This window comes from Triticum urartu, chromosome 1A, assembly GCF_056163025.1.
Source record: "Triticum urartu cultivar PI428250 chromosome 1A, HENAU_Tu73, whole genome shotgun sequence".
NCBI lineage: Eukaryota > Viridiplantae > Streptophyta > Magnoliopsida > Poales > Poaceae > Triticum > Triticum urartu.
The window spans coordinates 411,604,108-411,620,096 of NC_141873.1; the positions used below are offsets into that span (position 1 = coordinate 411,604,108).

At 48.5% G+C, this 15,989-nt stretch overlaps 1 protein-coding gene across 1 annotated transcript in view; it reads right to left on the reverse strand.

The window, feature by feature from the left end:
• The window catches only part of LOC147991471 (uncharacterized), a 30,710-nt gene extending 19,780 nt beyond the window's left edge, over positions 1-10,930 (reverse strand). Inside the window, exons 1-2 of the mRNA XM_087538682.1 lie at positions 10,859-10,930; positions 10,378-10,742 (exon numbers count right to left, since the gene is read on the reverse strand). Coding sequence (XP_087394808.1) covers positions 10,378-10,742; positions 10,859-10,930 — 437 coding nt within the window. The remainder of the gene's footprint in view (positions 1-10,377; positions 10,743-10,858) is intronic.
• Positions 10,931-15,989: the final 5,059 nt, after the last annotated feature.

Sequence of the window (15,989 nt, forward strand, 5' to 3'; positions counted from 1 at the left end):
TTGAAACCATACTGACAGTTAGATTTGGGATGATAAAAAAACAACAAGACAAAAACACTAGGCTTCACACAATGTAAATTACCGGCAGCTATGCTCTCTTTGGTTCGAATACGACCTATGTTTGAACAGGAGGCCCCCAAATGACCTTGAGAGGTTTTTAACAACCCTAATTTGAATACGATCCTAGTAGGACCCAAAAGGGGTTAAGCTATGATTCAGATACGATCAAGAAGCCCCCTAGTGAGTTTGGCTTTGAGCCGATCAAGAGGGTTACGACAGTTATGTTCTCTTTGGTTCAAATACGACCTATGTTTGAAAAGGAAGCCCCCAAGTGACCATGAGGTTTATAGCTAGATTCGAATACGATCATGAGTCGGACCAAAAGGGTTAAGCTAGATTCGGGTATGATTAGCCCCCTTTTGGTCATTTTAAATAATGAAAAAAATAAAGATATATGATCATTGAAAGGGAAAAGGACAGAGGTCCTGCTTTATTACTTATCATAATATATACAACGTCAAAGTATGTACATGATGAGAGCTAGTGGCTTAAGTATAGTATGGCCGAAGCTGAGCAATGTTCCACGGCCGGCGGGTCTCCTCCTCCGACTTACGTGAGTCTTTGTGCTCTCGGACGTCAATGAGCTAATATGACCTGTTGTTTAAGTTCTTGCTGACCACAAAGGGTCCTTTCCAAGGCGGGGATAGTTTGTGTGCATCAGACAAATCCTGGATGAGCCGGAGCACCAGGTCACCTTCTTGAAAGGTCCTGGACTTAACCCGACGGCTGTGATAACAGTGCAGGTCCTGTTGATAAATTGCTGATCGAGCCGCCGCCAAATCTCTCTCCTCATCTAACAATTCAAGTGCATCATGTCGGTCTTGTTCATTATCAGCTTCAACGTAAGCCGCCACGCGAGGCGAGTCATGACGGATGCCACTAGGCAGCACTGCTTCTGCTCCATAAACCATGAAGAAAGGTGTATAACCTGTAGACCTGCTAGGAGTGGTATTGATACTCCACAGCACCGAGGGTAATTCCTCTACCCAACAACCCAGCGTCCGTTGTAAGGGAACCATAAGCCGGGGCTTGAGACCTTTTAAGATTTCCTGATTTGCTCTCTCAGCTTGACCATTGGATTGGGGGTGAGCTACTGACAAAACATCAAGCTGGATATGCTCACGTTGACAAAACTCCTCCATAGCACCTTTGGATAGATTAGTGTCATTGCAGTTATAATGCTGTGTGGAAAACCAAAGCGAAAAATCACCTTTTTCATGAACTGAACCGCCGTGGCTGCATCACACTTGCTCACTGGTTCTGCCTCAACCCATTTTGTGAATTTTTCAACTGCCGCCAAAAGATGTGTCTTCTTATCTTTGGATCTTTTGAAAGGTCCAACCATATCAAGCCCCCAAACTGCAAACAGCCAAGTGATTGGAATCATCCGCAGTTCTTGAGCCGGTACGTGTGCTCGTCGTGCGAACTTTTGACATCCATCGCACCTACTGACTAGATCCTCTGCATCAACATGAGCCGTTAACCAGTAAAAGCCATGAAGAAAAGCTTTGGGCACTAGAGATTTTGAGCCGGCATGATGGCCACAATCTCCCTCATGGATCTCACGAAGAATCTCTTGACCTTCTTCAGGAGAGACACATCGTTGAAACGCCCCAGTGACGCTGCGATGATACAACTCACCGTCAGAAATTGTCATTGACTTGGACCGCCGGGTTATCTATCGGGCCAGGGTCTCGTCCTCTGGCAACTCGCCCCGGGTCATGTAAGCCAAGAACGGTATTGTCCAATCTGGAATGACATGAAGAGCCGCCACCAACTGTGCCTCCGGGTCAGGAATGACCAAATCTTCCTCTGTAGGCAACTTAACAGACGGGTTATATAAAACATCCAAAAAGGTGTTAGGTGGCACCAGCTTACGCTGAGATCCCAACCGGCTTAAGGCATCGACCGCTTCGTTCTTTCTGCGGTCAATGTGTTACACTTGATAACCCTTAAAATGCCCCACAACAGCATCGACCTCGCGTCGATAAGCCGCCATGAGAGGATCCTTGGAATCCCACTTTCCTGACACCTGCTAAGCCACCAAATCCGAGTCGCCAAGGCACCATACCCGGCTCAGACTCATCTCTTTAGCCATTCGAAGACCATGGAGCAAGGCTTCATATTCTGCTGCGTTGTTAGTACAAGGAAACATCAATCGCAACACATAACAAAACTTGTCACCTCGAGGAGAAGTTAAAACAACTCCAGCCCCCGAGCCTTCCAACTGTCTGGACCCATCAAAATGAACCGTCCAATATGTGTTGTCTGGTTTCTCCTCTGGCATCTGCAACTCTGTCCAGTCATTAATGAAGTCAACCAGTGCTTGAGATTTGATCGTAGTACATGGCACATACTTTAAACCATGAGACCCAAGTTCAATAGCCCGCTTGGCGACTCGTCCTATGGCTTCTCTATTTTGAATAATGTCCCCTAGAGGAGTAGAGCTAACCACAGTGATTGGGTGACCCTGAAAGTAATGCTTGAGCTTCCGGCTTGCCATGAACACCCCATAAACAAGCTTCTGCCAATGTGGATATCTTTGTTTAGATTCAATGAGCACCTCACTGACGTAGTAAACCGGCCGTTGGACCGGATGTTCCTTGCCAGCCTCCTTGCGCTCCACAACAATGGCCACACTGACAGCACGTGAGTTAGCAGCCACATACAACAACAACGGCTCTTTCTCAACCGGAGCAGCAAGAATCGGCGGCTCAGCGAGCTGTTTCTTCATATCCTCAAAAGCAGAGTTGGCAGCGTCACTCCAGACAAAGTCATCCGCCTTCTTCATCATTTGATACAAAGTCATCGCCTTCTCCCCTAACCGGCTTATGAACCGGCTTAAGTCTGCGACGCGACCCGCCAACCGCTGAACGTCATTGATGCACGCCGGTTTAGCCAGAGATGTAATTGCCTTAATTTTCTCCGGGTTAGCCTCAATACCTCTGTTAGACACCAAAAAACCCAAGAGTTTGCCAGCTGGGACTCCAAAAACACACTTGGCCGGGTTAAGCATCATCTTGTAGACCCGGAGGTTATCAAAGGTCTCCTTCAGATCAGTTACCAAGGTTTCCTTCTCTCTGGATTTCACCACTATGTCATCCACATAAGCATGAACATTACACCCAATCTGATTGTGAAGGCAATTATGTACACATCGTTGATAAGTCGCTTCGGCACTTTTAAGCCCAAAAGGCATAGACACATAGCAGAAGGCTCCAAACGGAGTGATGAAAGCTGTCTTCTCCTAGTCCTTAACTGCCATCTTGATCTGATGATAACCCGAATAGGCATCCAAAAAACTCAAACGCTCGCAACCCCCCGTAGCATCAATGATCTGATCAATACAAGGGAGAGCAAAAGGGTCAGCCGGACAAGCCTTGTTTAAATCGGTGTAATCCACACACATACGCCAGGTGCTGTTCTTTTTTAGTACAAGCACCGGGTTAGCCAACCACTCCAGGTGAAAAACTTCAACAATGAACCCGGCCGCCAAGAGCCGGGCCACCTCTTCTCCAATCGCCTTGCGCCTTTCCTTGTTAAACCGTCAAAGAAACTGCCTGACCGGCTTAAATTTCGGATCAATATTGAGAGTGTTCTCAGCGAGTTCTCTCGGGACACCCGGCATGTCAGAAGGCTTCCATGCAAAGATGTCCCGGTTCTCACGGATGAACTCGACGAGCGCGCTTTCCTATTTTGGATCCAAGTTAGCACTGATAATGAACTGTCTGGATGAGTTGCCAGGCACAAAATCAACCATCTTGGTGTCATCAGCTGATTTGAATTTCAACACCGGTTCATGCTCTGTAGTTGGCTTCTTCAAAGACGTCATGTCTGCCGGGTCAACATTATCTTTATAAAACTTTAATTCCTTTGTTGCACAAACGGACTCAGCATAAGCAGCATCACCTTCTTCACATTCCAGGGCTATTTTCCGGCTTCCATGTACTGTGATGGTGCTTTATAACCCGACATCTTGAGCTGCAGATATACATAACACGCCCGGACCATGAACTTGGCATAGGCCGGCCGTCCAAACAGGGCATGATATGGGCTTTTGATCTTAACCACTTCAAAAGTTAACTTCTCAGCCCTAGAATCGTATTCATCCCCAAAGGCTACTTCCAGCTCAATCTTTCCAACTGGGTATGCCGACTTACCAGGTACAACACCATGAAAAACAGTGTTGGATTGTTTAAGACTCTTATCAGTTTTTTTGATAGAAAGACTGTAAGAGAACCCCCTACAGTATAATTGGTGCAACAAACCCAAATTGCAAGTACCGTGCCTTGAACCTGGGTGGGTGGGAAGGCATCAGCCCCTTCCCACCATTAGGCTATGCCTTAGTATGCTCATAATAAAGGATGTTGATGCTACTGCCTCCGTTCATGAGCACCTTAGTAAACTTATATCCACCAACCTGAGGCGCCACCACCAAAGCCAAGTGACCCGAACTATCAACCCGGGGAGGGTGATCCTCCCTACTCCATGCAATAGGCTGTTCTGACCATCTCAAATAACATGGAACCGCCGGCTCAACAGCGTTTACAACCCTCTTATGAAGTTTCTGGTCCCTCTTGCACAAACTAGTGGTAAATACATGGTACTACCCACTGTTCAGCTGTTTCGGGTTACTCTGATACCCGGACTGCTGCTGCTGTTGCTGCTGATTACTTTGGCCGGATTGCTGATTATAACCACCTTGGTTACCTGGATGGCCCTGGCCGTGAAAACCGCCTCCGCCTGAGCCGGCGCCCGGGCCATGAAAACCGCCGCCGCCTGAACCGCCGCCAGGTCCGTGGTTACCATCGAACATGTTGGAATTTTTAAACGCCTTCATGATCGTACAGTTCTTCCATAGATGGGTAGCTGGCTTCTCCCGGGTGCCGTGTCTCAGACAGGGTTGATTCAGTAGTTGCTCAAGAGCGGGGCCTGACCCGCCTGACCGAGGAGGTGGCCTCCCCTTGCGCCGTTGGTTGTTGCCCTGTGTACTGCGTTAGCCACAAACTCGTCAGCCTTACGTTTATTACCTCCTTGGTTTGCCGGGTTATGCTGGCGACCCTTGCCATTGCCGTTCTTTTTTCCCTTCCCTTCCCTGCCTTCTCTTCATCAGATGCGAGATCCTTGGTACTATCTGAATCAGCATATTTGACCAGAGCCGCCATCAACTGGCCCATGTCATGACAATCACGCTTGAGCCGCCCCAGCTTCTGCTTCAGAGGTTCAAAACGGCAATTTTTCTCCAACACTAAGACCGCAGAGCCGGCATCCATCTTATCAGATGAATGTATTATCTCCTTGACCCGGCGCACCCAATGGGTCGTGGACTCACCTTCCTCTTGCTTACAATTAGTCAAGTCCACGATTGACATAGGTTGCTTACATGTGTCTTCGAAGTTCTGAATGAACCGGGCTTTTAACTACGCCCATGAGCCGATGGAGTTGGGTGGCAACCCTTTCAACCAAGTGCGAGCTATTCCATCCAACATCATAGTGAAATATTTAGCCATTGCTGCATCGCTGACCTCCAATAGCTCCATCGCCATCTCATAACTTTCAATCCATGCCCCAGGCTGCAAGTCGGCCATGTAATTAGGCACTTTACGAGGCCCCTTAAAATCTTTTGGCAAGCGCTCATTACGTAGAGCCGGCACCAGGCAAGGGGCACCTCCCGTCCTTGTGGCCACTCCTGCCTCAACAGAGGTTGCTGGATAAACCGGAAAATCCTGATGAGCCGCCTGCTCAGCTGCCAGTTGAACCGCCCGCTCAGCCTCCTGACGGATCCTCTCCTGATCCACCAAGTTAAAGGCTCCATCCTGCGCCGGGTCATGCCTGCGTGGTTGGTTACGGTGTTGGGCATTGCTTGACATAACCGCTGAGTCCATATGCCTGCTATAGCTTGGGCTCCGGCTTGGGCGAGGGGTTAAATGGATTCTGTCTCGACTATAAGAGTACACATCCTGCTGTGCCAGGGCTGTCTGAAGAAGCTCTCTAACCCTTCGTGTTTCGATCGCCGTTGGAGAGTCTCCTTCCATTGGGAGAGCCGCCAGACGAGCCGACACAACAATTAAATTCTCCAAAGGGTTAGAGAAGTGACCCGGTGGTACTGGCATGTAATGAGGTGGAGCAGTATTCACACGGGGTGGTTCCATGGCCCTCGGCTGAACCGGCGCCCCCGTCCCGGGTGTTATGATCCGGTTTGCCTCCGGTGGGTTGCTGGGACCGGCCCCGGGTGTGTGGAAAAGGTTCCTAGGATCGTAAGTCAGAGCCAGACGTGACTGAGTTTTCTGGTGTCTTCTCCTCATGACCTCGTTACGCGTTCAGATCCACCGAGAGCCGGAAAGTCTCCGCTTGAAGCTGCTGAGCACGAGCATCCAAAACCGCCCTTTCCGCAGCCATCCTGACATCTTCTGCTGCTAAATTTTCCTTGGCTTGTGCCACCTCTTCACGTAGTCGTGCCACCTCCGTGTCATGCTGAGCCTTATCCGCCTACTCAACCACAGTAGTCAACAGAGCCGTCATCCTATCCATGAGGTCCATTAGCACCTGAGCCGGGGGCGCGGGGTCTCCTGACCCGACTGCTGCCGACCCGGTGGTTATTTCTGCCGCAGCCGTAGAATTCTGCCCGGGTTGAGTGCCACCCATGAAGAATCCGGCTTGATTCGGCGGCTCAGAGGGGCCCGGAATACTGCTGCCATCGGAACAGCCCCCAAGCACGCCATCTTGTAGCTGATACAAAGAATCTGTCTCGCTTGTGGACGATGCACCGTCAGAGCAGACGGCCGTCTCACCATCGTCTATCGATGCTTCAGAAAATTCCCCTCCATGGATGCAACCCACGAAGGCCCGCCGCACGGCTGGTTGAGCCCGGGCGGGTCTCGTGCGCTGAGCCGTCTCAATGAGGTTGGTGCAGATGTCCGACTCAGGGCCTGACTCGCTGATCCGGCCGATGAAGACATGGATTCCGCCGAAGGGGACCCGGTACCCGTACTCAATCGAGCCGGCATCGGGGCCCCAGCCTTCGTCATCGATGTAGAGCTTGCCGCGACGACTCTTGGTCATCTGGCCCACAGCGTATCCCTTGAGCCCTTCGAAGTTGCCCTTCAAGAACTCAAATCCACCGTGCGCTGGCCCCACGATGGGCGCCAACTGTCGTGGAATTGTCACGGCAGATATCCTAGCGAAAGGACTTAGTCGTAGGGCCATCGCAACTAGGAAGCTTAAAGGGGTTAATCGGGACAAAGGACACAAGAGGTTTATACTGGTTCGGCCCCTTACGGTGAAGGTAAGGCCTAGTCCAGTTGATGTTGTATTGCTAGGTTTCGATGACCAAGGAGCGAATCCGCTAGCTTGGCTATCAATCTGTTGTCTCTTGTCCTAAGCCGTCGCCGGGTCGTCCCCTTATATACACGGGTTGACGCCTGGCAGCCTACAAAGTCCCGGCCGGCTCATAAAACATGTCCGACTCGGTGACTTCTTTTATATGCCTTTCTTTACAAGTCTTTCTTTACATATGGCGGTTTACAATATTGGGCCTTAAGTCACCTCTGGGCTTAGGCCTTCTACAATTCTTAATAAACTATCACCTTGAATATTACTGGGCTTCTCTTAACAACCCGCCATTAGGGTTGACCCGGCCCCTCCTAGGCGGGTCATACCTAAAAGTTATATTCCCAACATTATCAGTAATAAAGATAGGTGAAGTAGCATAAGCAAGATCATATTTCATTCTAGCATTCAGAGATTTTTCTTTCAGCTTACCTAATAGTTTCTTAATATCACTTCTATCATTGCAAGCAAGAAAGTCTCTAGCAGTTTCTTCATCCATAACATAACCCTCAGGAACAACAAGCAATTCATATCTAGGGGGAGAATCTTCATCATCACTTTCATCAATATTATCAGTTTCAATAATTTCATTCTCTCTAGCCCTAGCAAGTTGTTCATCAAGAAATTCACCAAGTGGCATAGTATTATCAAGCATAGAAGTAGTTTCATCATAAGTATCATGCAAAGCAGAAGTGGCATCATCAATAACATGCGACATATCAGAATTAATAGCAGAAGCAGGTTTAGGTGTCACAAGCTTACTCAAAACAGAAGGTGAATCAAGTGCAGAGCTAGATGGCAGTTCCTTACCTCCCCTCATAGTTGAGGGAAAAATCTTGGTTCTTTGATCTTTCAAGTTCTTCATAATGATAAGCAAATATAAATCCCAAGTGACTCAAAGAATAGAGCTATGCTCCCCGGCAATGGCGCCCGAAAATGTTCTTGATAACCCAAAAGTATAGGGGATCCCAACAGTTTTCGAGGGTAGAGTATTCAACCCAAATTTATTGATTCGACACAAGGGGAGCCAAAGAATATTCTCAAGTATTAGCAGCTGAGTTGTCAATTCAACCACACCTGGAAACTTAATATCTGCAGCAAGGTATTTAGTAGCAAAGTAATATGATAGTGGTGGTAACGGTGGCAAAAGGTAATGGTAGCAAAAGTAATATTTTTGGGTTTTATAGTGATTGTAACAGTAGCAGCGGAAAAGTAAACAAGCGAAGAACAATACATGAAAAGCTCGTAGGCATTGGATCGGTGATGGAGAATTATGCCCGATGTGATCGATCATGTAACAGTCATAACCTAGGGTGACACAGAACTAGCTCCAGTTCATCAATGTAATGTAGGCATGTATTCTGAATATAGTCATACATGCTGATGGAAAAGAACTTGCATGACATCTTTTGTCCTACCCTCCCGTGGCAGCGGGGTCCTATTGGAAACTAAGGGATATTAAGGCCTCCTTTTAATAGAGTACCGGACCAAAGCATTAACACATAGTGAATACATGAACTCCTCAAACTATGGTCATCACTGATAAGTATCCCGATTATTGTCACTTCGGGGTTAACGGCTCATAACACATAATAGGTGACTATAGACTTGCAAGATAGGATCAAGAACTCTCATATATTGGTGAAAACATAATAGTTTCAGATCTGAAATCATGGCACTCGGGCCCTAGTGACAAGCATTAAGCAGAGCAAAGTCATAGCAACATCAATCTCAGAACATAGTGGATACTAGGGATCAAACCATAACAAAACTAACTCGATCACATGATAAATCTCATCCAACCCATCACCGTCTAGCAAGCCTACGATGGAATTACTCACGCACGGCGGTGAGCATCATGAAATTGGTGATGGAGGAAGGTTGATGATGACGATGATGACGGATTCCCCTCTCCGGAGCCCCGAACGGACTCCAGATCAGCCCTCCCGAGAGAGTTTAGGGCTTGGCGGCGGCTCCGTATCGTAAAACATGATGAATCCTTCTCTCTGGTTTTTTCTCCCCGAAAGTGAATATATGGAGTTAGGGTTGAGGTCGGTGGAGCATCAGGGGGCTCACGAGGCAGGGGGCACGCCCAGGGGGTAGGGCGCGCCCCACCCTCGTGGACAGGGTGTGGGCCCCCTGACGTGGATCTTTCTTCCAGTATTTTTTATATATTCCAAAATAATTCTCCGTTGATTTTCAGGTCATTCCGAGAACTTTTATTTCTGCACAAAAATAACACCATGGCAATTTTGCTGAAAACAATGTCAGTCCGGGTTAGTTCCATTCAAATCATGCAAGTTAGAGTCCAAAACAAGGGCAAAAGTGTTTGGAAAAGTAGATACAACGGAGACATATCAAGAGTCCACGCGTCCACATTAGCATTTAAGAAAAGTAAAAACAACCTAAACTACGAGGCGACGCGCAGCCCTAGGCGTCGTCGTCGTCGTCCTCCACGGGGTCGGTGAGGTCGATGAGCGCCAATGCAGGGCCGGCCCAGGGAACGCCGTGTTCCAGGCGACGGCGATCTAGGCCGCGGGCAGGTGTTCCGGCGCGGGCAGTGCCGACGCGGGGGGCTGTTCCGACACGGGGGGCTGTGCGGCGACCTGTGCAGCCGCGGCCTGGCGCGCCTCCTCCTCAGCCTCGCGCTGCTCCTCCTCGAGGTCGCGCTCGAGCATCTCCTCGTACTCGCCGCGATGGTGCTCCTTGGCCAGCCGTCGCTAGCGCGACATCTCGAGGTAGGCCGCCTCCTGCGCCGGTGTCGCCCCCATCCAAACCGGTGGCGCGGACACCCACACGCGCAGTACTCCCGTCTAGGAGTAGCGCTCGATCGGGGACGGCTGCGGCTCCGGGTCGGCCTTGACGCGGTGTCGGGGAGGGGATGACGGGGCCACGGGCGGCACCACGCAGTCGCCGCCCACGGAGAGGGTAATGGCATGCGCCATGGCCGCCTCGTACCAGGCCTCCTCTTCCTCTGCCGCCTCCAGCCTGCGCCGCTCGTCCTCCTCGCTCTCGCGGTAGACCGCCGCAAGGGCCGCCTGGTAGGCGTCCTCTGCCGCCTGGTCCTCCTCGCGGACGATGAGAGGGGGCGGCGGCAGGCTGCAGTCGACCTCATGCACGCCGCGGCGCCTCGCCTCCTCGTGCTCGAAGGCGAACCACAGCTTCCAGCTCGGCGAGTCGATGGCGTAGGTGTTGTCGCGGCGCTGCTCCGGCTTCAGCAACGCCTGCCGGCGCCGCACCTCCTCCGCGTGTGCCCTAGACGACCGCGGCGCCGCCAGCACTGGGATCCTCTCTGGATCTATATGCCAGTCGTGCGAAAGGGTGACGTCGGGGTACGGCAGAGGCACGCCGTGCTGCCAGTGCCACTCCGCCTGGTGCACTGGCACATTCACGCGCTGCCTCTGCCGGCGAGCCGGTGCTGGCGGAGGTGGGAGGAGCTCCGATGGGAAAGGGACGGCGGGGGCCTTGCCCTTGGCCTTGCTGCTGCCGGCGCGGCCTTGCCCTTGGCCTTGCTGCTGCCGGCGCCGGAGAAGAGCCCCATCTCGCTGTGGTGATGGTGGTTAGGGTTTGCCGGCGACGGGGGAGCAGAGTTGGCTAGATGTGGACACGAGTTTGGATGAGGACGGCCCCGTTGCACGGTCAGCTTAAAAAAGGACGACTGCCGTCGCTGACGCGTGGGTTCGTAGTCATAAATTAAGCTGACCGCGTGGGCAGCGGGTAGTTGGACGGCCGCCTGGTGGGGACGAGGCGGACGCCGACAAGGCGCGTGTGGCGTCCATTCCACGTCTACGCCGACGCATTTGGGGCGCAAATTTGGGCCACAAATGTGTCGGCACAGACATGATTTGGGTTTGAGTCGGCACATTGGGCCGCCATTTTTGTCCGCGCCGACCCAAACGGACGCAGGCAGACGAAATGGGTCGCCCCATTGGAGTTGCTCGCGGGCCGCCGGCACACCTATATTGTGCGTAGCCAACAGCAAGTTCTTGTTAACAAACCTTTTTTCAAGGGAGCGAGACCATCCCGAAACCCCCTATACGTCCGGGCGGACAACTCGATCACTGTCGGTAGAAAACCTGACCCGAAGTGGCTTTTCATATTGGTCCTATACGCCTACACTGAGCGGCACTCCTCATCTACGGTCCAATGTGGGACGGATATGAGGAGGCCCAGGTGCGTCCAAGCGTGTTCGCCATGTCGGACCCACCTCAAATTGGACCAAATGACCAGGTCCACCAAATTCACCGCCATTCATCCACCATATCCCGCATCCGAGCCGTCTCCGTCGTCCATCCTTCCTTCACCATCCACGCCGCCGACCCCCATCCGCCGCCCTAGATGTCATCGCAGGGTAGCCTATCCCCCACCGCCACCATGGATGTTGCTTCGGCGTCTTTAGTGGGGCTCCCATCCTTGGAGCCAAGATGCAAGCCATAGAACGTCGCCCGAAGGGACCGACGACGGAGGTAGTAGGAGAGGGAAGCGACATCACATGGAGTTCCAGCCATTGATACTGTAGGACCTTGAGGATGATGCGGCTGCTCCGCCGCACCCGGCACCTCGAACCTCGTCCATCCTGCCACAACAAGGAAGGCGCCATCTGCCTCGACAACGGTCACCGATGATATGACAGCAGGATGGGCGATTCCGGACTGTTTTCATTCAGCGCAGGTGATGTAGGAGAACATGCCGCAGCTCCAATAGGAGTGGATAAGCATGGGCAGAGCCGGCGCCCGGTCTGCACACATCTTGTTCGACGAAATGTCGCAACAAGACATGATTCATTTTTCCCTCCTTTCTAATCAACACCTTGCATATGCCATTGAATCATTTAGCTATATACGTCATTGCATCGATTTGTTGTGTATATCGTCAGTTTATTTGCAATCATGATAATTTTAGAAGAATATCATGTCAAATGGGATCAATGACAATCAAGAACCTATCCAAGTAGATTATGAATTAAGGGATCCAAATTGTCCTACGTTCGATGTTGGGGCAACATCAGACCCCAACAAAAAAAGAAATGTAAAGATACACAAGGCAAGATGTCTGGCTTTCACAACATTTAAAAACATCTTGTTGGTTAAAGCTTGCTTATCTCAATTGTGCATGTAGGGAGGTCCCAAAATAAATCGAAGGAAGGGGCTATGCTGCACCATATGGTGCCGGGCTGCTATAGTAACGTCGTTTGGCCATAACAACAAACATCGACAGATCCTAAGTTAATACAAAGTTGGGTCATCTATTTTGGAACGGAGGGAATAGATAGCACGCGAGCGACCTACTGTGCAGCCCTCCAGCGCTTGATCATGTGTTTGGGTGGCCCATTTAGGGTTTATTCCCCACAGAACCTTCCCTGATCCGTTTTTCTTTTGTTTTTTCTTCCGATTTTCTATCTTTTTTTCTTTTTATCCTTTTATTTTTCTTTTACATTTATTTTTATTTCTTTTCTTTTTTTAATTTTGCGATCATATTTCAAATTTGTGAATACTTTTGAAACCATGAACTTTTTTACAAATTCGCGACTGTTTCTCATATTGTGGACATTTTTTGAAACTTGTGAACATTTTTGGCATACATTTTTGAAATTCATGATTTTTTTTCTTTTGAAGAACAGTTTTTGAAATGCATGAACATTTTTTGAATTCACAAACATTTTTCAAATTATAAGTATTTTCGTAATTAAATTCGTGAATTTTTTTCATTTGTTGAACATTTAAGAAAAATCTTGAATATTATTTGAATTCGAGGAACTTTATTCAAATTCATGAACATTTTTTGAATACGCAAACATTGTTCAAAATCGTGAACATTTTGTTCAAAATCATGAACATTTTATTAATGTGCGGACATTTTATGATTTCTCGAACATATTTCAAAATCATGAACATTTTTTTCTTTTGAATTAACGATCTTTTTATGATTTCGTGAACATTTTGTTTTAAAAATCTGAAATTATTGACAAATTTGGAACTTTTTGAAATCACAAATTATTTTTAAAAATTAAAAACAAAGAACAGCAAACAAAACAGGCTGCTTCCCGCCCCACGCATGCCTCACGTCTTCTAGCTCCCAGGTCGCCAAATAGAAGCTCCCACAAACATCATCATATCCTCCCTCATATGGGCTTGGGCTCGACCAAGAGTAAAGCCCCTTTATAACGCCCTCGATGCGGCTATATCTTCCACGTGTCGAAGCATGACTTAGAGGCATAACCGCATTGAAATCAATGTCGCAAGTGAGGTAATCTTCACACAACCCATGTAATACATAAATGGAAAGAGATACATAGTTGGCTTACAATCGTCACTTCACACAATTACATGAATAAAGCATTACATCAACCAGATACAATCAAGGTCCGACTACGGAACCAAAATAAAAGAAGACTACCCCAAATGCTACACAGATCCCCGATCGTCCCGACTGGGCTCCACTACTGATCAACTGGAAACGGAACAACACAAAGAACGAGATCTTCATCGAGCTCCTCCTTGAGCTTGGTTGCGTCATCTGCACGGTTCAACGGCACCTGCAAACTGGTTTTGGAAGTATCTGTGAGTCACGGGGACTCAGCAATCTCACACCCTCGCGATCAAGACTATTTAAGCTTATAGGTAAGGTAAAAGGTATGAGGTGGAGCTGCAGCAAGCGACTAGCATATATGGTGGCTAACATACGCAAATGAGAGCGAGAAGAGAAGGCAAAGCACGATCGAGAAACTATGATCAAGAAGTGATCCTAGAACAACCTACGCCAAACATAACTCCAACACCGTGTTCACTTTCCGGACCCCGCTGAGAAGAGACCATCACGGTTACACACGCGGTTGATGTATTTTAATTAAGGTCAACTTCAGGTTTTCTACAACCGGACGTTAACAAATTCCCATCTGCTCATAAGCGCGGACATGGCTTTCGAAAGTTCAAATCCCTGCAGGGGTGTACCAACTTAGCCCATCACAATCTCTCACGGTCAACGAAGGATATTCCTTCTAGCGGGAAGACCCGATCAGACTCGGAATCCCGGTTACAAGACATTTCGACAATGGTAAAACAAGTCCAGCAACACCGCCCGAATGTGCCGACAAATCCCGATAGGAGCTGCACATATCTCGTTCTCAGGGCACACTCAGATGAGACTAGCTACGAGTAAAACCAACCCTCAAGTTTCCCCGAGGTGGCCCCGCAGGCAGCTCAGTTTGGACCAACACTCAGAGGAGCACTAGCCCAGGGGGGGTTAAAATAAAGATGACCGTTGAGTCTGCAGAACCCAAGGGAAAGAAAAGGCTAGGTGGCGAATGGTAAAACCAATGTTGGGCCTTGCTGGAGGAGTTTTATTCAAGGCGAACTGTCAAGGGGTTCCCATTATAACCCAACCGTGTAAGGAACACAAATCCGGGAACATAACACCGATATGACGGAAACTAGGGCGGCAAGAGTGGAACAAAACACCAGGCATAAGGCCGAGCCTTCCACCCTTTACCAAGTATATAGATGCATTAATTAAATAAGAGATATTGTGATATCCCAACAAAATATCCATGTTCCAAACATGGAACAAGCTCCAATCTTCACCTGCAACTAACAACGCTATAAGAGGGGGTGAGCAAAGCGGTAACATAGCCAAACAACGGTTTGCTAGGACAAGGTGGGTTAGAGGCTTGGTTGAACAATATGGGAGGCATGATAAGCAAGTGGTAGGTATCGCAGCATAGGCATAGCAAAAGAGCGAGCAACTAGCAAGCAAAGATAGAAGTGATTTCGAGGGTATGGTCATCTTGCCTGAAATCCCGCAAGGAAGAAGAACGAGTCCATGAAGAAGACAAACGGACGTAGTCGAACGAATCCTCACAACACGACGTTATCGGAACCAACCCGAAGAAGCAACACCGGAAAGAAGCAAACAACATAGTAAACAACCACCACATAATCATGGCATGATGCACAATCAAGTATGATGCATGTCCGGTTTAAAGAGGCATGGCATGGCAAAATGCACAAGCAATCCTACAAATTAAGTGGAGCTCAATATGCAACGGAGTTGCATATTGAAGAAAACACCACATGACTTATTTACTTCCCTCTCGTTTATGTACCCAACAAGATTAAATATTGTTAGCATGGCAAGAGGTGAAGCATAATGAAACTATCTATAGGCAAGTTTAAATGAGGCCGGAACAACAAAACAACAAGTCCGGAAACTCCTCATGTGCATATTTTGGTAATGGTACTGTTCTTCCCTAAACACAATTTTAGGGTTGTTAAACATACAATATGAATGCACCATGTTAAACTAGGCATTTTTCCACCCCATTTACATATAAAGATTATTAAATTCCGAGTTACGGTTATTTAGTGATGAATTAAAGCATTTTAGCATGTTCATAGAGCAAAATTTAAACAAACATCATTTTAAACATTTTAAACATGATTGAAAGTTGGATATTATTAAACTAGATGAAAAACTAAGCAAGTTTCATATACAAAGTTTTTACATGTGATGCTTAGTTTGTGAGATATTAAATGCATGAACATGAGGGTCTTTTCTGTAAAACTGACGTTCTCTGGGAAAAAATAGGAAAACGTTCTATGTAG